Consider the following 24,791-nt stretch of genomic DNA (forward strand, 5'->3'; position numbering starts at 1 on the left):
CAAAATTTATTGAACATATAAGCCATCTGGGATCTTATTAAAATACAGAATCTGATTAAGTAGATCTGAAGTGGCCCCAGGAGTCTGCATTTCTAACAGGCTCCCAGGCAATGATGCTGCTGCTGATCCATGGACCACACTAAAGCCGGGTGAGGTGAATGACCTGCACAACCATATGCAGGGGACTTGGATGCAAACAAACAAAACACGTGTAGATGAAGTGGTCTTGTTCTGATTTGGGAATGAGGTGGTGGGTTCTGGTATGATTCCATTTTTAAAGAATAAATGCTAATAAGTTTTGAAATCATTAGACCTTGGCATGGCTTTCCGAGTTCTGTTTGAAATGCAGTCTCATTCTTTGCCAGGCTTTTGGGTTTCCTCATAGTCTTTATCAAATAGAGATTAAAGTACCTTTCTCTAAATTGTCTCATTCAGATTATTAGTCATTTTTTTAAATGCATAATTATAGGGGAAGTCTGAAAAGACTCAACAGAGTGATGACATGAATACTTATACATCAGTTTTATTTAACTTTATCATACAAATCTCACATAATCCTTCATCCATTTTTCCACATTTTTATTGAACACCTACAATGAGCCAGGTACCGTGCTATTCACTGGTGATACAAAGACGAACAGGAGCAATGTGCTCCCTGCCTACACTGAGCTTGCATTCTAGTGGTGTCAGCTTGAGGGCAGCAATATTAAGGGTCAAAGTACATTAGAGAGAAATGAACCAAATCCAAAATATCCATTTAAGATTGAAAATAACTACACACTAAACATCCAATAACACTGGCCTCCTTACTTGGAGATACAAGCATGATTTCCCCTAGATTTATCATGTTTTTTTTTTTTAAATTATTAATATTCAACTTTACTATTACATGAATCTAACCAAATATTTTCCTCTTTGATTCAACTATTCCTATAAAGCCATGGACTTAAGGGCAATAATCTTCCTAAGTCAAATTTTCTGTGAAGAAAGTAGAGAATTGAGACTTCTTAAAATAATTAAGACAATTTGCATTGGAGGGTCTCACCCTCAATCACTCTCAGTTATCATTTTTTAAGGACAGCGATATGGGGTATATAATTCAGCCTTTGAGGTCTACACAGCATAGTTCTCAATACTGACTGAAAATTGAAATCACCTGGAGAGATTTGAAAGCACTGATGCCTAGGTTTTACCACCAGACATTCTGGTATAATTGGTTTAGGTGTAGCAAGGGCATGGGGATTAAAAAGTCTCCCTCGGTGCAGCCAGTGTAAAGCAAAAGTCAAAAACCAACCACCCCCTACAACCTACAACCCAGCAATTGCACTACTAGGGATTTATCCAAAGGATACAAAAATAGTGATTCAAAGGGGCACTTGCACCCCAATGTTTATAGCAGCAATGTCCACCATAGCCAAAATAGGAAAGAGCCCAGATGTTCATCAACAGATGAATTGATAAAGAAGATATGGTATATATACACACACACACACACACACACACAATGGAATATGACTCAGTCATCAAAAAGAATGAAATCTTGCCATTTGCAATGACATGGATGGAGCTAGAGGGTATTACGCTAAATGAAGTAAGTCAGAGAAAAACAAATACCATATGATTTCACTCATATGTGGAATTTAAGAAACAAAACAGATGACCATAGGGGAAGGGGAAAATAAACTAAGATGAAAATTGAGAGGGAGGCAAACCATAAGAGACCCTGAACTCTAGAAAATAAGCTGAAGGTTGCTGGAGGAGAGGTGGGTGGGGGAAAGTGATAATTGGGTGATGGACATTAAGGAGGGCACTTGATGTAATGAGCACTGGGTGTGATATGCAATTGATAAATCACTAAATTCTACCTCTGAAACTAATAAAAACAAAACACAAACAAAATAAAAAGTCAAGAACCACTGCTGTGGAGTATCAGTTATCAAGAAGTTAGCAAGAAGACTCTTGTCCAATAGTCACATTTTGCATATGAAGGGAATGAAGCCCAAAGTGAACACAGGGCTTTTTTTTTTTTTTTCCCTTAACATGACTTTTAAAATTTGATAGAACTAGCTAGTGGCCAAGCCAAAGCCAGGACCAGGATCCCCTCGTTCAAGATTCTTCGCTATGCTCTGCTTGGATTCATCATTGCTGACTTAGCAGCCACCAACAAGGCTTGGACATCCAATTCCTCTGGCTACTGCTGCTTATTACTTAACCCAGGAGAATGGGCTAGGAACACTAAGCTAAGAACACTTCTACACTTATGTAAGAAGATTCTCTCTACCTTCCCACCATCTTTTTCCTCTGACCATATCATGGGCTCTGTGAGAGGCTTGGCAGATGACAGAGAATTATTCCACTGGAGACAATGGATTTTAATTCACCGGTTCCCTGAATCACAGCCTTTTGTAGTCACTGTAACCATCCCTCTAAACATAGAAAAGAAATTAGTGCACCATAGTCTCCATACTTTCTTGACCTTTTTATGTAAAACATTAAAGTTTTTGGAAGGATTTAACAAAACAGGAAATATTTAAGTGAGAATCATTTGTTTCTTGACTTTTAGAAGTCTAGATCGAAGATCAGCAGGCATTTTTGGAAAGCGCCAGATGAATATTTTGGGCCTTGTGGGCCATATGATCTCAGTTGCAGCTACTCAGCTCTGCCATTATAATGTGACAGCAGCCAGACAATGGGTAAACAAATAAGCGTGACTGTGTTCCAATAAAACTTTATTTACAAAAACAGGTGGCAGGCAAGATTTGACCAGGTGATCATAGTTTGTGGACCTCTGTTCTCGATGGGGGTATTCAGTGAGGATGACCATTGTGTGATGAAATATGTAGTCTATTTCTCCCAATTCCTGGTAAAGGTCAAAGGCAAGTATGGGATAAAGATAAGTATCTGGACAAAAATATTTTAGGGTTTGAAAGTTCAGATCCAATCATAATAGAAAACAAGGATCTTGTTTTTCCAATTAGTATTTTGAATCCAAACTTGAAACTCTGTTCTAAAGCAATGTTCTGTCATTCTGCCCTAAGTTTCTGATTCCTGGTTGATGGAAACTTATTTTTTCTTAGAGTTAAGCACTTCAGTAAAAAGTATGTAAACCCAAGGTAAAATCAAATGATGATGGTGCTAAGGATGTTTGAGACTACAGGAAGATCAGGGTTGAGTAGCAGATGGAGAAAACAGAGGTCAAGTTTCCACAGTAATAATGAAATAGTATTCACTTCGTGATTTTAACATAGGGCTAATGTCTCTGGTCTCAATGCTAATTGTGATCTTTAACTAATGTAACACATCAATATCCTATAATGATTCTGTTTGTGTACAAAGATTACACATAGCATGTTAGCAACTTGGTAAATTCTCTAGAAGTATGTTCAAATATCTTTAGGTTCTAATTTAAACAATGTGTTATCCTCCAAAAGAGCACTGATTCTCTATCATCCACCCCCTGTCAATTTACTGAAATTAGCAGATGTAACCTCATTTAGACATTTTTTTAGTGTAACTGAAGCCAAGTTGGACAAATTCCACATTGAGAACAAGCACTGATGCCTCAGCAGCAGTTGGGTAATTAGTTAAAAAGTTCATGAACATTATGGCAGATGTGTAAAAGCACATGGTCCTGTGATTTCATATGGAACCAAGCACACTGTCATCACTCAGATGTGAAATTAATAATAATACAAGCATCTCTTGCTCAGCAGAAGTTGAACTGCTCCCAGTCATAAGCGAAGTCACACATTCATTCCTTGGAACCTCTTTTCCATCCTCTCTTTCCCCACAATCTGGCATGGGGATATGTTGCTTATCTCAGAATGTTTGATTGCCTGTATTGTATTTTCTATTATCAAACACTGGTAACTAGCTACTATCTGACAGTAAACATTTGGGCAGGAAAAAAATACCATTTTGATCTGCTAAGAACATACCGAAACCCTAATTATTATGAACAGAGAAGTCAACACAATTCATGTGCTAATTAGCATCACACATTAGCTGATTAGAAGCAAAACACCACAGCTTGGAGCACTGGGACAAGATGACAATAGAGAAGATTATGGGATGAAGCAGGCTATTACTTCTCATGGAGTCTTTGAACGGCTTATTGAATATGCTCCAAGGCTGACTTTTACCTCTGTTGAAACCTTGAGCATTTTCTCACCTGTTACTGTTTACAGACAGGTCTCCTGATTTCTGCTACCAAAAGGATTTCCATGGAGCAATGAGGGCTAGGCAGGGGTTCCCTTTAATTCTTCCAAATAACCAATGCTATGAGGGCAAAACATAGTTCCTTACAGAAGTGTTCCCATGAGTCTCACAACGTAAACAGGTGCCAGCCCAGGTTTACCCCAAAGAGACTAGGGAAATGCAGGCTGAAATTCCATCTTGGAGCTGAAATATATCCCAAAACTCCCCAGAGAGCAAAGCTCAGCAGCGATCACAACTTTCCTTGCCATAATGTCCTACTCCTCCCTCTGACATCAGTCACTTCCTCACCTAAACATAATACAGAGGGCGCCCCTAGCTAGGAGTTAGTTACCCAGCAACTGGACTTGCATTTATTCATCTAGCAAGTTTTTACTGAATGGCTGCTATTTACCAAGAATAAGTCCAATGAAGGATGTGAGCTACAATATTGTATCTACCATACTAAGTTCATCCATTGGATATTCTTTCCCAGCTCAGTTCTGACCATCCTCATTTTTCTGACCACATTGTTCTTCCTTAACTGTGAGATATACAGCACAAACAGCGTAAAGGCATTGAACACACAACGTACCAGTGTCTATATTATTTTTAAAGGAAATGCTATTTCTTTCTCATACGCCCTTCACAGTATTTGTATTTAGAAATCCTGGCTTTCTAGAAGTCTTTCCTTTCAACTCTGACTCCAAGACTTTATACTGTATATTAAGTTCATTTATGTCTGCCATATCCTTGCAAAAGATAGTTTAAATGATCACATACCCCACCCCTATAAAATAAGGATTGTCTGGAGTAGCTTACCCATAGATCCTACCAAGATTTATGATTTATTTACCCAAGCTGGTTTATAGAATGTGGATTCTAGGGGAATCAGCCTAAGTCATGGTGAAGAAATCAGTCTAAGTAGACTGACATTTCCAGGTAACATTATATGATAAATGGGGATGACAGAAGCACTTTTTTCTTGGATATTAAGGATTTTATGGATAAATGGCCCCATCCCATCCTCTTAGCTTCAAATGGAAAGTAGGATCAGCAATCTGAACCGAAGGTAAAAAGCTTCATGGAATTATCACAATCTGTGATAATAAGCAAGCCCTCCAAACTGCTACACATGGAGTGATAGTTTTATTTTTGAGCACCTAATTATCTCTAAGAGATAAAGTGCCCAACAACCCTGCTGGTTTTAGAGAACACAGCCTCGCCCAAGATCCAGTTCATCTCCGTTCAAGCTGGCTGCGCCCTCTCTCCATCCTCTTTCTCCCCCGTGGACTCTGGCTGGCTTTCTCAGTTTTAAATCTTCTGCAGCGTTTCTGGTAAACTGCAATGCTTATCAACCATTCTCCTTATCCTTGGGGGCGTATTGAATATCAGATGAAAACACTACAGAATTGGACAAGCAATTATTTAGTTTTACAATAATTTCTAATGATTAGAGCAAGCCGATTTTCACTTGCAGCAGTCTGAGATGAAGAGGAAAAAGTGAGATGAGCTCACCGATCCTCACTTGATTTTCAGCAGTCTGGGAACAGCATGTGATCTGCAAGTTGCATGGTCCAAAGAATACAAAAAGAGATGCAAGCTAGTGCCACACTTATGCTTAGCTTAGTTGTCTTTTTACAAAATCATGCTGTTCAAGATCTTCTCTCCTGTTGTTTCTCCAAGGTGGTTTTTGCCCGCTCTAGCTATCCCTGACCAAAGGAATTCCATGGACACTGTGGGTGGAGGGACAGTCAAACAGTGACCAAAGAAGCCTGTGATTGACAGCCTTACATGATCGCCATTCAACCCGAAGGCACAGATGAGCTCCTGTAGCGTCTTAGTTGGATCTTTGTATATATATGGGATTAATGGAATCCCACCATTTCAGACTTACCAATTTCCTAGAAGCTTAATGTCCAGTCACTGCCTGAAAAAGCCATGTCTGGGCCATACCCTGTGGCATTTATAACCAGCTGCCTTGTCACTGCCATCAAGAAAGTCAACGGGCCACCACATCGTATGTTGAGTCTTCTCTTCTTTCATTATTACTTTTTCCTTAAAGCGATCGCATGTGTCACCCACCTCACTATTTTGGAAGAGAGGTACACTGATTTTTTTATTCACTCATTTACACATTCATTCTCTGTAATCTTATCTGTGTAACCTGCCCCCCCAAAATAGGATTGTCAGAGAAAATATAGGCCATCCCATTACATTTGAATTTCAGATAAACAACAAATAACTCTTTAGTACCGGAATGTTTCAAAATTACATGGGGAATACTTATGCTAAAAATTATTCATTGTTTTTCTGGGCATCTTGTATTTTTACTTGCTAAATCAGACAACCCTGCCCTGAAGAAAAGATCTGAGTCTCTGACAGTCTTCATTACAGATACTGCATTTTACAAATTGAAGAACTGCGGTGACCCTGGATCAAGCAGCTCTCTTGGTGCCATTTTCCCGAACAGCATTTGCTTGCTTCATGTTTCTGTGTCACATTTTGGTAATTCTCACAACATTGCAAACTCTTTCACTATTATTACATTTAAATTCCTGCAATCTCATGATAAAACTTGAATGGATGAGGAGTGGTTTCTTATGGGTGAGCAGTGGTTTCTTGAGATGGACTCTATACCTGGAGAAGATGCTGTGAAGATTGTTGAAATGACAACAAAGGATTTAGAATATGATATAAATTTAGTGATAAACCAGAGGCGAGGTTTGAGAGGACTGACCCCAACTTTGAAAGTTCTGTGGGTAAAATGGTATCAAACAGCATCACATGCTACAGAGAAATCGTTCTTGAAAAGAAGAGTCAATCAGTGTATCAAACTTCACTGCTGTCTTATTTTAAGAAATTGCCATATCCACCCTGACCTTCAGCAGCCACCACCCTGATCAGTCAGCAGCTGTCAACATTGAGGCAAGATCCTCCACCAGCAAAGAGATTATGATTTGCTGTAAGCTCAGATGATGGTTAGCACTTTTTAGAAATAAAGTGTTTTTAAATTAAGGTATGTACATTGGTTTTTTAGACATATTGCTATTGTATGCTTAAAAGACTGCAATATAGTGTAAACATAACTTTTCTATGCACTGGGAAACCAAAAAATTTATTTGACTCACTTAATTGTGGCGGTCTGGAACCAAACCTGCATATCTCTGAGGTATGCCTGCAAATAGGGAACTAGGCGACTTTTATAAAATCTAGATATGCAAACTGTATCATAAACGTGCTTACTTCCAAAGACATCTGCTATAATTAATATGTATAAACCTTGCACAACTATAACCTAGAATGTTTTGAGTGCTTAAGCCAGAAGAAGGTAAGGTGTTTTAGAGATTCTTAAAAACCAGTTAATAGGGGCGCCTGGGTGGTTCAGTGGGTTAGGCCTCTGACTCTTTTTTTTTTTAAAGATTTTATTTATTTATTTGACAGAGAGAGAGACAGTGAGAGAGGGAACACAAGCAGGGGGAGTGGGAGGGGGGAGAAGCAGCCTTCCCGCCTAGCAGGGAGCCTGATGCAGGGCTTGATCCCAGGCCCCTGGGATCATGACCTGAGCTGAAGGCAGATGCTCAACCATCTGAGCCACCCAGGTGCCCCAAGCCTCTGACTCTTGATTTCAGCTCAGATCATGATCTCATGGTCATGGAATTGAGACCCGCATCAGGTTCCATGCTTGGTGGGGAGTCTGCTTGAGATTCTCTTTCTCCCCTCCCTCCCCCTTTGCCCCATCCCTGCTTGCCCTCTCTCTCTCTCTCTCTCTAAAATAAATAAATAAATCTTTAAAAAAAAAAAAAAGCAGTTAATAGCTAAGGAGATCATGCTCACATTTCATTTTGGTATTTATATTAATTTGCTTAATCTCACCTGATTCATTCTCTCTCTCCCTCTCTCTCTCTCTAGTTACCTGAACAAGAATAAATACTTGACAGCTATTGACAAAGATGCATTTGGAGGAGTGTACAGTGGACCAACCTTGCTGTGAGTAAGACATACAAAAGAACGTCAGTCTTTGTTTTATTTTATTTGGAATGAAGGGGGTCACTAAGAGGAGCAGCTGATGTTCATGGGTAGGGAATGTTGATGTCTTGGCTAAAGACTTGGCTAAAGACTTAGCTCCTCCTATATAGGCTACTGCTTGGAAGAAAGTCCTTGTTCTTTGAGACTCAGAAGGTCTCCCACTCCACCATGCCATCCTAGTGCTTCATCAGGAAATCACCTTGGTGTGGACATTCACGGAGGCCCTCTTGTGGGAAAAAAACAGACATTTTTGAGCAGCTGCCATTTGCAGAATTCTGAGACACGAGATCTACAAATAGGTGGAAGGCATTCTATGCAGGGAAAAATGTGTGTGAATGTGCATTGCACAATGCCTGGCATGAAAAAGGAAGAGTATAATGGTTTGATTCTTATCTGGTAAAACTTACCATCACTGGAAAAGATGGGACATAATTATTTTTTAAAACAGCATGAAAAGATATCTACTTGTGCATTTCTCTGATTTGCATCCCCACAGCTAATAGGTAATCAAGTTCTGTCAATTCTGTCTCTCTCAAGTATCTTTATTAGTGCCATCTTTCCCATCCCCTGGTTTTACCTTTGTTTAGAATCTCACCATTGAGCATCTATCTGGTCAAGTCCTTGCCAAAGCAAAACACAGCACCCCAGGAGAAATACAAGATAATCCATTAGAGGCAAGAAGAAATATTAGAGATTCTATTTATACTTAAGTTTTTAAAAATAAGAACAAATTAAGTTTTGCTACTATTTTATACACAGATGACTGAGGTCTCTCAGGTGTCAGGTAGGGAATGGAGGCATCCCCAGGGAACAGGGGGTGATCTACAGTTCAAAGACTTAACACCTGCAACTCTTTCACTTTTAACAATTGTACCTCCCTTTCAGATTGAATGCACCTAGTTAAGTGAATTCATGCTCTTATTTTCTTAACAGATAGACTGCATGTGAGAGGGCAGAGTGACCCTGAAAACCTACTGTATCACATGGGGATTCTTTGTTAACTCATGGCAAAACTCTTACAAGCATTATGCTTTTTTCTTTCCACAAAAACAGAAGTGAAAAAAATGTGTTGACCTTTTCTGTGATTTTTTTTAACCTCAAAGATACTTTTAAAGACAACTTTAACTGCTCCTTCAAGATAAAGGTGATATTTCACTAATAAATATTGTTATTCTGAAGAAATTTGTGCTTTGGAAAGGGCCTTTAAAAACAGGTATTTAAAAACATTTCCATCTTACGTGATTTTCCTGATAAGAATGGTGAATGTCACTTATGAAAATTATGTTTTGTTAAAACCAGAAAGTGAATTTTGCCCTGTTGAAAAATATTTCAAATTAATAACTGAAGTGAGTTTAAAATCCATGTTTATAAAATATGAAAATGAAACACCTTTAAGTTAGTGTACAAAGACAACTGATTGACATCTGAGAATATGAATTTCAATAAAAACATGTATTTAAGTCCTGAATTGGATTAACAGATGAGAATCTTAACTTAGTAAGTACAGCCAAGTCTGCCTTATTCCATGTGGAACCATCTGTCTTTGTGGGGTAACTTTTTCATTGACAGCCATTTAAACCAAAGCCAAAATAAACTAAACCAGAAGCAGACCTCTGGAATAGCTATATCAGAAAGGGTTAAACAGCAATTTTCGAAATTAGTGAAGTATATTTAATTACACTGCTTTCACTTTAGTGAAATTTTTTAAAAATATTGTTTATTTATTTTTATCTTATCCTTTTAAAATGTATGTTTAGTGTTTTTTATAATGTATATAACATGTATTACAGTAATATGTGTGTAAAGCTCATAAATGTATGCATGTTAAAGGCACATACTCAAACATTTTTTACTTGTGAATATGTGACATTGGAAGAATTTAAAGACCAATGATGAAGACCACAACCATTCAAATTGGGGATCTGCTACAAGGTGAATGGCTGGCCCCAGATTTTACAAAAAAATACAGCTTCCTTTATGAGAAAATCTTCCCATGAGAGCAAAGTTGCTCCAACTAAACAGTGTGCTTCATGAAGTCGTTGGCTTGCCTTATACTGTAAGCTTCTTACTTTTGTCAAGGACTCATAAGAATAAGTTAGCCAATGGGCACCATGCTTTGAGTAGCACTAGTCTAGATGACAAGAGCCCCCAAATTTCCCTTTGCCTTCTATGTTGGTCCCTCTCAATTCCATCCTCCCCAAACCTCTGTGTGATAAAATACATAGGATCTTAACATGCAATGCTGGTCTCCCATATACTTCAGGATAAAGACCTTGGTGTGGCATGCAAGGCTCTTTTATAATCTTCAGGTTTGTCTCTCACATCCTATACACCCCTGACCAATGATCTATCCATATTAGCTCCCCTAACGCTCCAACCTCCATATGTGGCTATGTTAAATTCTTGTTTTTCATACTGCTTGAAAAATCCTATCACAACCTTATCTGTCTGATGAGCACTTACTCTTACTACCACTTTGACATTCAAGCAAAAATCTCCTCTCTGAAGTCATTCTTGACCCTTCTTCTCCTTAGGTAAAGATAAACATTTCTTCTTCTATACTCCACTACCTCTATGTATGCATCTCAAAGCACCAGTAACATGTTTCTGTCTATCTCTCCAGGAGCTCCTATAGGGCAGGATTATGTCTGTTTTATTTCTACAGTTCTACTTCATCTTACAATGCCTGAAACACAGTGCTAGCTTAATAAATGTTTGCAAAATCAATACGGTATACAATAAATATTTGAATCACACTTCTGTAAATGCTGTAGTGTTTAAATAGCAGTCACATGATGAGACACCTGTGACACTTCCAAGCAGTGATGTCTACAGATGTGAAAGTAACAAGAGAGATCAGGGCTAGAGATGTATTTGAGATGCTTTGGAATGTAGGTGGTAATGGGAGATGTGAGTATGGAGGAAATCTTAACAAATGGATAGAATGGAGACTTGGGATAACCCTCCGCACCAAAGTAATTTTCCCTGGTCCTTCCTTAAACATTAAAATGGGAGTACTTTATGAAAAAAGAGCATAAATTAAAAAGCATAAATTCTCAATGACAAAGTGAGTGGAATAAGTCACATAAGAGTAAGTGGTCTTGAAAAACCAAGAGAGTAAGTAGTGTCTTGAAAAACCAAGAGAGAACTGCATGCTAACTATGCTGATTCAAAAATCACTAAATCTAGGAAATATTTCATCAGTTAAATCTTAAGTATTCTGTAGGTGGGGGTCTAGGCGACATTGAAGTTGGAAGTAAAAAAAAAAAAAAACTTCACCTCTTCCCCTAGGTCTCCTCTCCCACCCTGCACGGGTGAGCAACTACTTTTTATCGACCCCAGAAGAAAACCAGAGTTTACTTTCTGTTAAAATGTCATCACCACAGTTGAAGAATAATAGGCACATTAGAGGGTAGAAGTGAAGCACTGTCTGCAAACAGGATTATGTGAAAGTTTACATACTAAAATGCAAGACCAACAAGTTTCTTACCCACTCAACTCACATAATACTGTCATCAAAGTTAATACCTTCCAGATAGGAGATTACGGTTCTGAGGAGGCTGACAATCCCAAGGAAAGAAAAAACCTACAAAAATGCTCACTGATATTTCCCCAAAGACACTGAAGTGAAGCCCATCAGGCAACAAACCAACACACAGAGAGCTTTCCATAAGCCTCCCCCACAAACATGAACATGTATCCAAGGATCCCCAAATCTTAGGGGAAAGCTGTTGACATGAAAAACAGAGACTAGAACAGAAAAGGGAACTTTAAAGGAATAGAGATAAGGCAAGAAACAGAAAACTTTAATAAAAAATTATAACAAATATGCTCAGAGAGATAGTTTTTCATCCATAACTTAACTTCTTATATAGTAATATTCTGAAAACAAGAAGAAGCTTATGACTCCTAGAATAAAACATAGGGAGAACTTTCTTGACATAGGCCTTAGCGATGATTTTTTAGATATGACACCAGAAGCACAAGCAACAAAAGCAAAAATAATCTCGTGGGACTACATTAAGTCAAGAGGCTTCTACACAGCAAAAGAAACACTCAGCAAAATGAAAAGGCAACCTACAAAATAGAAAAAAAATTTGCAAATCATATGTCTAATAAGAGGTTAAAACCTCTTATATAAGGAACTCTTACAAATCAATAAAAATAAATAAATAATCCAATTGAAAAATGGGTAAAGAACGTGAACAGGCATATTTCCAAAGCTACAAGTAAAAGGCAATTTCCAGTTACAAGCTGAATAAGTTTTGGGGGCATAAAATGGCCAATAGGTACATTAAAAGGTGTTCAACATCACTAACCATTAGGAAAATGCAAATCAAAACCATGAGATGTCACCCCACACATGTTAGAATGGCTATTATCAAAGAGAGAAAAGGAAACAAGTGTTGACAAGGAAATGAAGAAAAGGAACACTTGCATGCTATTGGTAGGAATATAAACTGCATAGCCATTATGAAGAATAGTATGGAAGTTCCTCAAAAAATTAAAATTAGAACTCTCATATGATCCAGCAATCCCATTTCTGGGTGTATATCCAAAGGAAATGAAATCACTACATTGAAGAGATATCTGCATTGCCATGTTCATTGCAGCATTATTACAATAAGTAAAACATGGAAACAAGCTAAGTGTTCATCAATGAATGAAGAAAAGATATATATATATATATATAATGGAACATGACTCAGTTGTGAGAAATCCTGCCATTTGAGACAACATAGACGAACCTTAAGGCCATTATGCTAAGTGAAATAAGTCAGACAGGGAACAACAAATACTATAGGATCTCACTTACATGTGGAATTTATAAAAGCCAAACTCATAGAAACAGAGAGTAGATTGGTTGCCAGGGGCAGAGGGTGGGGGAAATGGGGAAATGTTGGTCAAAGGGTACACAATTTCCGGTTATAAATTGAATAAGTTCTGGGAATCTAATGTACAGCATGGTGACTATACTTTAATAATACTGTATTGTATACTTAAAAGTTGCTAAGAGATCTTAAAAGTTCTCCCTACACATACTCACAAAAAGAAATGCTGGCTATGTGAGGTAATAGATGTGTTAACTAACCTTATTGTGTTAATCACTTCACAATATATACATATAGCAAATCATCACACTGTATACTTTAAACTTACACAATGCTATATGTCAATTATATCTCAATAAACCTGGGGGGAAAAGAAAGAGTCCTTGGAAATAAAAAAATATGATAGTCAGGATCATAGGTAAATGCATATATAACTTTAGGATATATTTTTTAAGATTTTATTTATTTATTTGAGAGAGAGAGAGAAGAAGACTCCCCGCTGAGCAGGTAGCTTGGGGCATGATCCCAGAACTCTGGGATCCTGACCCTAGCCGAAGGCAGACACCCAACCAACTGAGCCACTCAGGTGCCCCCAATTTTAGGATATTTTGACAGCCCATTCCCCCAAAGGGTTTTACCAGTCTGAGTTCCACCAACCAATTATTAGAGTGTCCGTTTCTTCACAAGCTTGCCAAAATGTACTGTGTATGCTCTAATGTCAAACATTCTTGTGGGTGATAGGTAAGAAATGGTATCTCCATATAGTTTTACTTTGCATTTCTCTAATTATGAGTGTGGTTGGACATCTTGCTATCTTTTTGTCTAGTTAAGTATATCTGTTCTTATTTTTCCTAATAGGTTTTATGCTTCCTTGCCCTAAAATTTTTATTGTTATTTATAGACCATAGTTATTATATCTTTATATATGATATCATTTTTAAGTACCCTTTCCCATTTTGTTTTCTGTCAATTGATTTTGCTTATAGTGGGGGGAAAATATGATAGCCAACACACACACAAAATTAAGTTTTCAAAGATAGAGTGGCAAACATCTCCCAGAAAAGAGAGCACACAAAAATAAGATATGGAATAGAGGAGAGAAAAGGTAAGAAAATTGTAAGTTCAAACTAGGTAGTCCAACACCCAAGTAACAAAAGTTTTAGAGGGGGAAATAAAAACAAAAAAAGGAAATTGTGGGAGATGTTTTCTCATAAATGAAGGAAATGAGTTTTCAGAATAAAAAGACCCACAAAGAATTCTCATGAATGAAAAAGAGCTCATGGAGGTACTTCATAAGTTATGAAAATGCTGTACTAAGGAGAATATCCTAGAACCTTCTAAGGAGAAAAATCATGTTACCTGTGAAGATCAAAGAATCAGAATGCCATCAGTCTTCTTAGCAGTAACATTGAAAGATAGAAAATGATAGCATACATCCCTCAAATTCTGAGGGAAAGTGATTTCCAAACTGTCAAGAAAAAAAGGTAAAATAAAGACATTTTCAGACATGAATAGTCTCAAAAACTTGATTTCCCATTCACCTTTTCTTGGAAAGAAAAGAAAGAGAACAATGAGGAATTCAGAAACAGTGATCAACACAGGAAAGAAACAAATGGAATTCCCAGGATGACCAGAGGTCCTGGGAATCTTGGGACTAAGAAGTGTACCCCAGAGCTGAAGGAGAGCTCCAGGAGAAAGTTCTAGAAATAAAATAGATTGATAGGCTATGATAGTCATACAGGACTGACTGTATGAAAAACTGTTTTGGTAGATGTTTTAGAGAACTTTAGAGCATATGCAAGACTTAGCAAGAGATCCACTCAAACCAAGGTGTGTTAATAAAACAGAGAGAGATTTCATAAAGAAAGAAAGCTACACAAGAAAGGAAATGAAATCAAGATATACAGAGCTGCAATAAGCAAAATACTAAATGTAGGTTTAACCAAATATGTCCTAAAACTATTTCGGGAGATTAGAGGGGGTGTCAGAGGAATATGTGCGTGGGGTAATGGAAGAGAGCTAAATCCTCATCTTCCATAGCAGGAAGTCAGTGGGTGAATCAAAAACCAATAAATCAAGAAATATTTACAATTGTGGAAAGAAATACCCATTAAAAGTTAAAAGTAGTTGTTTCTGGGGCATCAGAAAGCAGACTGCAGGGAGAAATGGCACAGGGGCCTGCTGTTTGTATTACCAAGCTTCCAGTGTAATTTGCTTTTTAAAAATAGGTCCACGCATTATTTTAATGAAAATTAGAATTTAATTTAAAAAGAAAACCACAAAGCACAGGAAGCGAAGACAATGGAGATGGCAGCATTTGGAAAAGCCAGTAGCAGAAAAGTATGGAGTGGACAAAGAGTTCAATCTCACTCTTCAAATTTCAAGCACAGTTGTCTTAAAATGCATGTATTAACTAACCATGGATGGCTTTATGACATCACCTTAATTCTTGTCTTGAACTTTTGTCAAAATCTTTGTTACTGTATTTCCCACAAACCTCCTCCCCATTAACTAGATTTTAAGATCCTACGGAAATCGATTGTCTTACACTTTTTGTAATTGCCCCACTTAAAAAGACAACACGGCAAGTACTCAATAAATATTTGATAAATTGTAGCCTCATATCAAATAGCCATGATTTGGCTGTGATTTGGTATAAAAGCCAAACTTGGAAAATCTTAACCTCCAACTAAAGAGAATAGAAATGGATGATATATATATTTCTGGCCCCATAGAGATATTTGAGAAAGAACACAGTCATTTCTAACAGTCAACAAAAACAGTTAAACTTGCCCATTCACATTACCATCTTTTTTCAAGGTCACTTCTCAAAAAAGAGTCTAATTCAAAACAGGTGCAACATCTAAAGTGAGATCTATTCTCCAATCATTGCTATTTAAAAAAAAAAAAGCCTTTTAAATTTAGTTCAGAGTTTAATATTTTTTATTTACTGATTTTTTCAATCAAGATATGCAATCTCATTTTCAATTTTTATGCTTTCCATTTTTGATTATCTTGTTTTCTTTTAATCTTATTTTGAAAGAGAAGCTCTTGGTGTTTATAATCCCAAAGGAAAGAACACACTGAAATGCAATGCCTTCCATAATAACCAGAGTTCTCTAAGGTCTAAATTATGTAACCCACATTAATAAGCACTTAACTTACTATTGAAAATGACTATAATAGTCCCACTTACTATTATAAGTATCTCCTAAGAAGAGGACATCTCTGTAACAATATCCTTGAGTTTGTAGAACATGCCTCAACAAAAATAAACTTTTGTTGCTATTAGTTGATCAAATTAATCATTTAAAATCTAAAGGTCATGGCACTGCCATCTTGGTTTACAGAAGAACAAGCTTTTTATGTTCTTTTCTTTTACCCTATGATCTTCACAAAATCATACCATTAGATGGCTGAAAAATGGTGGCAGAGTTCTTTTTGGCATGTCTGAAGTCCACAGGTGTGCTGAATACATGATTTTCTAGGTTGATCCTGGACAAAATTATTTTTTATTGAGGTATAATTTACATACAGTAGCATGCAGTGCACAGTTTGATGAGTTTGGGCAAAATTATGTTATCCTATCCTAGTTCAGGCTTAGAACATTTTCATCACCCAGAAAGTTCCCTTCATGCCCCAGCTTCCACAGACCGCCACAGATCTATTTGTTTTTCTCATGTAAAAATCTAGGAGTAAAGTTGTCACGGCACAGGAGAGATGTACATTTAACTTTATAGGAAATACTGCCCCCCAAAAATCCCATTTTCTATTCAAATCAGAGAGTATGAAAGTTTCACACTCACTAACTCATTGTATTGTCAATCTTTTTGATTTAGCCATTCTAGTTGCTATAAAGTGGTATCTCGTTGTGGCTTACTCTGTCCCTGATTATTAATGATGTTGAGCATCTTTTCATGTACCTAGTAACCATTTGTATATTTTCTTTTGTCAAGTGTCTGTTCAAATATCTTACCTTATTTAATTGGGTTGCTTGTCTTTTTATTATTGAGTTGTGATCCTGAGTGAATTTTAGGCCTAAATGAAATCAGCTTTAGTCCTAACCCCCAGCCCTTCATCATCCATAGTTTATCCTCTCTTTCCCTTTTCTCTTTCCCTTCTAAGGAGAAATAGCTACTCTGAAGCCTTATTGTCACAGTGTTCATTTGCTCACTTATTCTGTAGGCATTTTACTGAGCACCTACTGAACTCCATGAATGTTATAAGATACAACTTATGCTTTTAAAGGAGTTACAGTCAGGGCGCCTGGGTGGCTCCGTCGTTAAGCGTCTGCCTTCGGCTCAGGTCATGATCCCAGGGTCCTGGGATTGGGCCACATATTGGCTCCCTGCTCAGAGTGGAGTCTGCTTCTCCCTCTCCCTCTGCCCCTCCTGCTCCCCCTGCTTGTGCTCTCTCTCTCTCTCAAATAAATAAATAAAATCTTTTTTTTTTTAAGATTTTTATTTATTTATTGAGAGAGATAGTGATAGAGAGAGAGCATGAGAGCGGGAGAGTCAGAGGGAGAAGCAGACTCCCCGCTGAGCAGGGAGCCTGATGCGGGACTCGATCCCGGGACTCCAGGATCATGACCTGAGCCAAAGGCAGTCGCTTAAACAACTGAGCCACCCAGGCGCCCAATAAATAAAATCTTTAAAAATAAATAAATAAAGAGGTTACAGTCAAATTTAGGAGAAATGTGCGTGAGTAACTATAATATAAGTTTAATGTAAAAAGAGCCATGAGAGATATTTAGAGAATCAAGATACCATTTCTAGGTAGGGTGACCAGCAAAGGCCTCATTAAAGAAGGTGATATTTCGGGTGCCTGGGTGGCTCAGTCGTTAAGCGTCTGCCTTCGGCTCAGGTCATGATCCCAGGGTCCTGGGATCGAGTCCCACATCAGGCTCCCTGCTCAGCGGGAAGCCTGCTTCTCCCTCTCCCACTCCCCCTGCTTGTGTTCCCTCTCTCGCTGTCTCTCTCTCTCTGTTGAAAAATAAATAAAATCTTTAAAAAAAAAAAAAAAGAAGGTGATATTTGACATGGGTTTCAGAGGAGGGGTAGAATTGCAACAGACAGAGATGGAGTTATGAGAGAAAGAACAAAGGCAAGTCTATAGAAAAACATAGGATGTGTTCAAAGAATAGTAACAACAACAACAAAACATAACTTGAGCCAAAGGATAGTGTTGGAAAAGTGTGTTGTGTTGAAATCCTATTGTAGGGAACATGACCTGACTCAGGAAGTTAAGGATGGCTCACTGAAGAATTACCATGCAAATATTAGTAATAGTTATATAACCCATTATAGTTTGTGGCCCTCTTCAACGCACCCCCATGCCTTCTTTCTTTCACCTTTGCCCACCCTCAACCCTGACTGTCTCAGTCCTGGATACCTGTGACAGATTGCTGGGACTTAAAGTATTAGCCTTGTTTTCTTGTATCGGTGGCTATGGATTCTGACCTCTCCAACACTACTTCTCTCATATTTTTTGGTGATTTCACTCATATCAAGTCTCAATTACTTGTGGGGTGAAAGAAGAGAAATAAGATTGCATAGGGCCAAATAGCTGAGGCAAATATAATGTTATGTAGAAAGTTTTACTTGTAATTTTACAATTAATTAGAAGATTCTGGTAATAGGCTTACTGATCGGAGGGGTAAATCAACCTAGGATTAAAATTTTCAATAAATAACCTACAAACATAAGCACAAGAAGCAGTTTTTGGTGTGTACAATGAGGCACTCAGTTCTTCCCAAGTAAGTAGGATGAGTGCTAAATTCTTTGACTCTTCTGAGATTTTTACTCTTGGAACAGATGGAAGGAAATAAGGTAGTTAAGGGTTTTCATTTTGACACACTATTTCTGCCAAGTCACTGAAATCCATTTTGTTAATTATGTTCTGCTTCTGAGTCTAAAGGAAATAAACACCTTAAAAGAAATTAGACTTTTCATTTCTCACAGGTAGCATTGAGGCTCTATGGTGATGGTCATTTTGTAAGTGTGTTAGGGAGGGAGAGGATTCAACACTGAGGACAAGGATAGGTTTGTGTTTAGCATCTGGCTATTGGCAATAAATTGCCATCATTCCCTCTTGTCATTGTGTGATAGAGAGCCGACGTTACTGAATTACAGTATATGGATAGTTTTTCTTTGAAGAATTCATTATGCTAAGATAGTAAACTCCATGAGATTTTGTAGGTCATGGAAGCTACAGATTTAAAAGAACTGTAATTATATAAACCTGAGAGGGAGAAAAAGAGGATAACAATGATACCTGAGTTACAAAGCAATTTTATATACACACAAAGACTTCAAGGAAAGATTAGTAATTTATGATCATCTGAATCTTTGGACTAGCATTTTCTTATTATTAAGGGAAGCCATTCTTGAGCTTCAGCTGTAATCTAGGTTCTTTACAGATAGTAGATCGCCTTGAGCCTTTTTAACTATTCAATGGCAAGTGTTATTATCCCTATTTAACAAATGAGAAATTGAGGTGCAGAGATGTTAGGTAAGTTCCCAAGGTCACCTGGCCATAAGTGATGGGTCTAGAAAGCAAACCCAGTACTAACTAACCCAGAAACACCATCTCTTCCTAGCACACAAGGTTAATCCCTCTCACGTGCGATTATTTTTGCATCTGTTGTTCTCCAACTTTGCTAGATCATTTTCTTAAATTTCTGCTTAAAATGATCCAGGTCTTTAGCATCTTCCTCAGAAAAAAGCCAAAGTCCTCATAAATAGCATTCAAAGACCTTGCTGTAAGAGCCTCCTACCCATGACCTGTTCTCTGGTTTCATCTCCTTCTTCTTTCCTCCTCATCACTCCACGCCAGCCACACTGAACAAGTCCACTTAGGGGCTGTGCACTGTCTTCTCTAGATAGAAGGCTCTTTCCCCAGATATCCACGGGGTTTGCTCCTTCACCTCCTTCAAGTTTTTGCTTAAAAGTTATCTTCTCATTGAGGTCTTCCCTGAATACCCTATTTAAATTTGCAAGCTGCCCACCACTCTTCATCGCACATCCCTGCTCTGCGTTTCTCCATGATGCTTATTACTATCACCATTTGGATGTCTAATAGGCATCTCAAACTCAACCTGTCCAAAACTGATCTTTCTCTCCACACCTGCCTCACTTGCAGTCTTCCCCATCTCAGGAAATGACAACTCCATTCTTTTAGTTGCAGACCAGAAATCCCAGAGTTGTTCTTGACTCCCTCTTTCCCACCCATATCCAATCCATGAGAAAGTTCCATTGGCTCTACCTTTTAAATCTATACAAACTCCAACCATTCTCAGCATCTCTGGTGATCCCCCTCTGGTCCAAGGCACCATCCTCTATTGTTGGTCTCCTTGTTTCCACCCTTTGCTCTCTTTGGTTTACTTTCAAAGCAATAGCCAGATTGATCCTTTTAAAATAAGTCAGATTACACCATTCCTCTGAAGACTCTTGATCTCATGCTAATAAAATGACAAAGTCCTTTTGATGGCCTAAAAGGCACACATGATCTGGCTCCCCATTATGTCTCTGACTTCTCCCACATTTCCTACTCCCCCACTGCCTCACCCCCCACCACACTGGCCTCCTTGCTTCTTCAAACATAGCAGGTACACTCTTACCTCAGGGCCTTGGCACTAGCTGGTCTCTCTGCCTGCACTGTTCTTGCCTCAGATATCAATACGTTTCTCTCCCTCACCTCCTTTAGACCTCTGCTTTACTATCTCCTCCATGAGGCCTTTCCTGACAACCTCCCCAATTGCACCTCCACTTTTGAGCTCTTCCTTTCCTCTTCCCAGTATTCCTTTTCCCTATAGTATTTATTATTATTATCAAATATATTCTGTGTTTTACCTATTTTTTTAATTGTCCCTGTCTCCCCACTAGAATATAAGCATGAGAAGAGCAGGAATTTCTGCCTGTTTAGTTTACTGCTATGACCCTAGCTCCTAGGACCATAGATCAATACATAGAAAGCAATCAATAAGTATTTGTTGAATAAATGCATATCATGTTTTTAAATTCTTATAATCAATCAGGGTCACTTTCTTGAACATATAACTTTAAAGCCCTTAAGGTATTTCTGAGTCAGTATTAATAAATTAATTAAACTGCCTTTTAATCAGTAAATTAATCTTTCTGTTTTAGATGCATTTCATCTACCAATTTGCAGATGTGACTACACATCTTTAATGGGTCAGCTTCTGCCTATTGACCTTTAGGGAAAAAAAACCCACATTTATTCACAAGCAAACACAAAAGAGACCTGCAATTGCTGCTGAAAAACACTGGCAAGCTAAGTAGTGCTTATTCATTGCAGTTGAATTCATCAAAGGTTCATCTTAAATAATAATGACAACACATCTCACAAAAATGGAAATTGTTCCAGTGTTTGGGGATGTTAGGGTATATAATTGCTCGAGGAGCAATTTGTTCTTCCTATGACATCGAATATCAATTGGCTCTTTTTTGTTTTCCTGGCATCATTCAAACTCAGTGATCTTCTTGCCCTGTATATAACCCTGCAGATCTCACTCTCTCCAAATTCATGTCCTGTTACTTTCATTAGACACTTAACTTGAGATGGTTCCCATGACTTAGACAATTAGGCTTCCAACTGTCTGCCAGGCTGAGCTCAGCTGCATTCTGTTTTGTGGGTAAATACTTGTTAGAGACAAATTCTCAGGAAGCTCAGTGCCCATCACTTGATGAGCCCTTTGTGGAAAGTGCTCAAGTCACTAAGAGAGGGCAGACCTCCAGCTTGTAGGTTTCCCTCCATATGCCTGCACTCACAAATCATTTCGGATCCTTTTATTGCTGATAGCTACTCTCCATATTCTCTCACTCTGAAAACAAAATTTTTAATTCTACTATATTTTGAAAGTTTTATTTTAGAAAGGAAGGTACACTATTAATAAATCCTGGATTTAAAGTGGTCAAAAAAAAAAAAGTGGGTGAATGAGGAAAGATACAGCTTCAAAGAACTTAAAGTGATCCCTGCCTGGTTGAGTATGGGGCTTTCATCATACTGAGGCTCTTTCTCCCCATCAACTCCGGAGATGGGAAACTGTCTAGTTGTCTGGCTGACTCAGCACTCAACGAGTATTTGTTCTAAGCTCTTACACAGATATACATGCTAAATGGAGTAATGATTAAGAGTGATACATTAAACCTAAGGTTTTATTTCCTCTCCCTCATAAGAGACCCCTAAAAAGATGGGAAAGGAATTTTTAATATACATAAATCCACAAGGACAGAGAGGGCAGATGAGGATACATGGGTGGTCTGGTGAGCTACAGAATTCTGAAAGAAACAAAGCAGAGGGGAAGGAAGGCGAATGTAAGAGTAAGAGTACTAGTCACCAGAAGCATATATCTGAAGGTAGCTGCCTTGTCCTGCAGAACATCTGATGGGCATGGGACCGGGAGGTGATGGGTGTGGCATTTGGAAAGAATGAGACATGGGGCTAAAGACAGAAGGATTTATTGAAGGTCTACATCTGGAAATGTTACTCCACTGCCCTGTTCATGCAAAATGCCAGCAGCCAAGATTACCTCCCCTCTAAGCTAGAGATTTAAAGTCTCTTTTCTGAAGAAGTTGAAAAACTCTAAAACAAAAGAAAGCTCCATATTCTGGCATTTTAGGGTCCAACAACATAATGGCCAACTCCCCCACACAATTGCCCTAAAGCAGACTCTGCCCATGGACAAGCTCCCAATCAGATTTTCAGTCTTGCTCTTAAGCCTGAACCTAGGATCACCAGCCAAAGAATGCTTATAACATGAAAGATTGAAACCAAGATAAACAAGGGGGGTGGAAATAAGCCTGGAGGAGCCAAACACATTTCAGAGAACAGAAGAGAACTTTTAACAAGGCCACCATTAGTGACCTGAGATAAATCTGGGAAGACATTTCTCACTGCAATAATGACAATAGATATTTATTGAGTACACACTGTCAACGATTGTTCAACAAACCCAAGATGAAGAAACTGATGCACAAAAGGGTTCAGTGACTGATAGTAAGTGCAGAAGCCAGGATTCAAATCCAGATAGTCAGAATTTAAAAGCATTTCTAAACATTATGTGTGCTTCCTCAAATACACCATAAAAAAGGAAGAGAAGGGGTGCTTGGGTGGTGCAGCTGGTTAAGTGTCTGACTTTTGGTTTCAGCTCAGGTCCTGATCTCAGGGTCGTGGGATTGAGGCCCGTGTAGGACTCTGAGCTCAGCACAGAGTCTGCCTGAGATTCTCTCTCTCCCTCTGCCTCTCCCCCCACCACGAGCACATGTGTGTGTGTGCTCTCTCTCTCTCCCTCTCAAATAAATAAATAAATCTTAAAAAAAAAAAAAGAAAGAAAGGAAAACATGAAAGCTCTTTTTAAAATATATCTATGCATTTGACAATTATGTATTCAGAACCTTCTGTCTTTCAAGCACCAGTCTAGGTGCCAAAAATATGGCAGTGAATAGAATAGGCAGAGTTCCGGCTTTCATCAAACTAAAACTAAAAAATCCAAAGCCAGGCACAGAAAGACAGATGCTGCATGGTCTCACTTATATGCAGAATCTAAAACAGTTGAACTCATTGTAAGAGAGTAGATTCGTTGTTGCCAGGCTTGAGGGGATGGGGAAATAGAGGGATATTGGTCAAAGGGTACAAAGTTTCAGTTATGCAGGATGAATAAGGTCTGAGGATCTAATGTACAGCATGGTGACTGTAGTTAAAATACTATTTTGTATACTTGAAATTTGCTAAGAGAGTAGATCTTCAATGTTCTCATCATAAGAAAAAAAACAACTCTGTGAGGTGACAGGTATGTTCATTAGTTTAATTGTGGGAATCATTTCAAAATGTACTCATCTATCAAAACACCACATTGGACACCATATAGCTATACAATTTTTATTTGTCAGTTATACCTCGATAAAGCTGGAAACAAAAATTTTTAATTAATTTTTTTTAATTCAGTAGAAGAGATGGAAGATACAGTCAAGGAAGTCTACCATTAGACTCAATACAAATAATAGGGAAGGGGCGCCTGGCTGACTCAGTCAGTAGAGCATGTGACTCTTGATCTCAGGTTGTGAGTTTGAGCCCCACATTTGGTATAAAAACTACTTAAAGGGACACTTTAAGTGGCTCAGTTGGTTAAGCTCAGGTCATGATCCTGGAGTCCCAGGATCGAGTCCCATATTGGGCCCCCTGCTCAGCGGGGAGTCTGCTTCCCCCTCTAACCCTCCCCCTTCTCATGCTCTCTCTCTCTTTCTCATTCTCTCTCTCTCAAATAAATAAAATAAAATATTTTTTAAAAAACTACTTAAAAATAAAATCATAAAAAATAACAAGAAAAAATTACAAGCAAAAAATGGAGATAAGTCTGATGAATATAGGAAGTTCCTTTTTCATTTACTAGGAATTACAGAGAGGGAACAAAGAAAATGAGAGGAGTAAGTTATCCTAGAAACAATACCAAAAATTGTCCTAAAGCTGAAGAGCACAGCTCTCCAGACTGAAGGCTTCACCCCCACCCCCAGGGGCCAGCACAGGAAGTGCAAAAAGATCCATACCAAGCATACCTTCATGAAATCTCACACCGGGAACAAAGAGAGTGCCATATAATCATTTCACAAAATATACATGTACCAAATCATCATGTTGCACACCTTAAACTTATATATGTTATACATCAATTATATCTCAGTAAAGCTGGAAAATAAAGAGAGAGAGAGAGTGTGTCAT

At 38.2% G+C, this 24,791-nt stretch overlaps 1 protein-coding gene across 15 annotated transcripts in view; it reads left to right on the forward strand.

Annotated features, from left to right (window-relative positions):
- The window catches only part of TSHR (thyroid stimulating hormone receptor), a 155,321-nt gene that overhangs the window by 120,484 nt on the left and 10,046 nt on the right, over window positions 1–24,791 (forward strand). For all 15 annotated transcript variants that reach the window (XM_078054049.1, XM_078054052.1, XM_078054048.1 and 12 more), the window contains one exon: window positions 8,107–8,184. In XM_078054049.1, the coding sequence (XP_077910175.1) occupies window positions 8,107–8,184 (78 nt within the window). The remainder of the gene's footprint in view (window positions 1–8,106; window positions 8,185–24,791) is intronic.

Source organism: Halichoerus grypus, chromosome 8, assembly GCF_964656455.1.
Source record: "Halichoerus grypus chromosome 8, mHalGry1.hap1.1, whole genome shotgun sequence".
NCBI lineage: Eukaryota > Metazoa > Chordata > Mammalia > Carnivora > Phocidae > Halichoerus > Halichoerus grypus.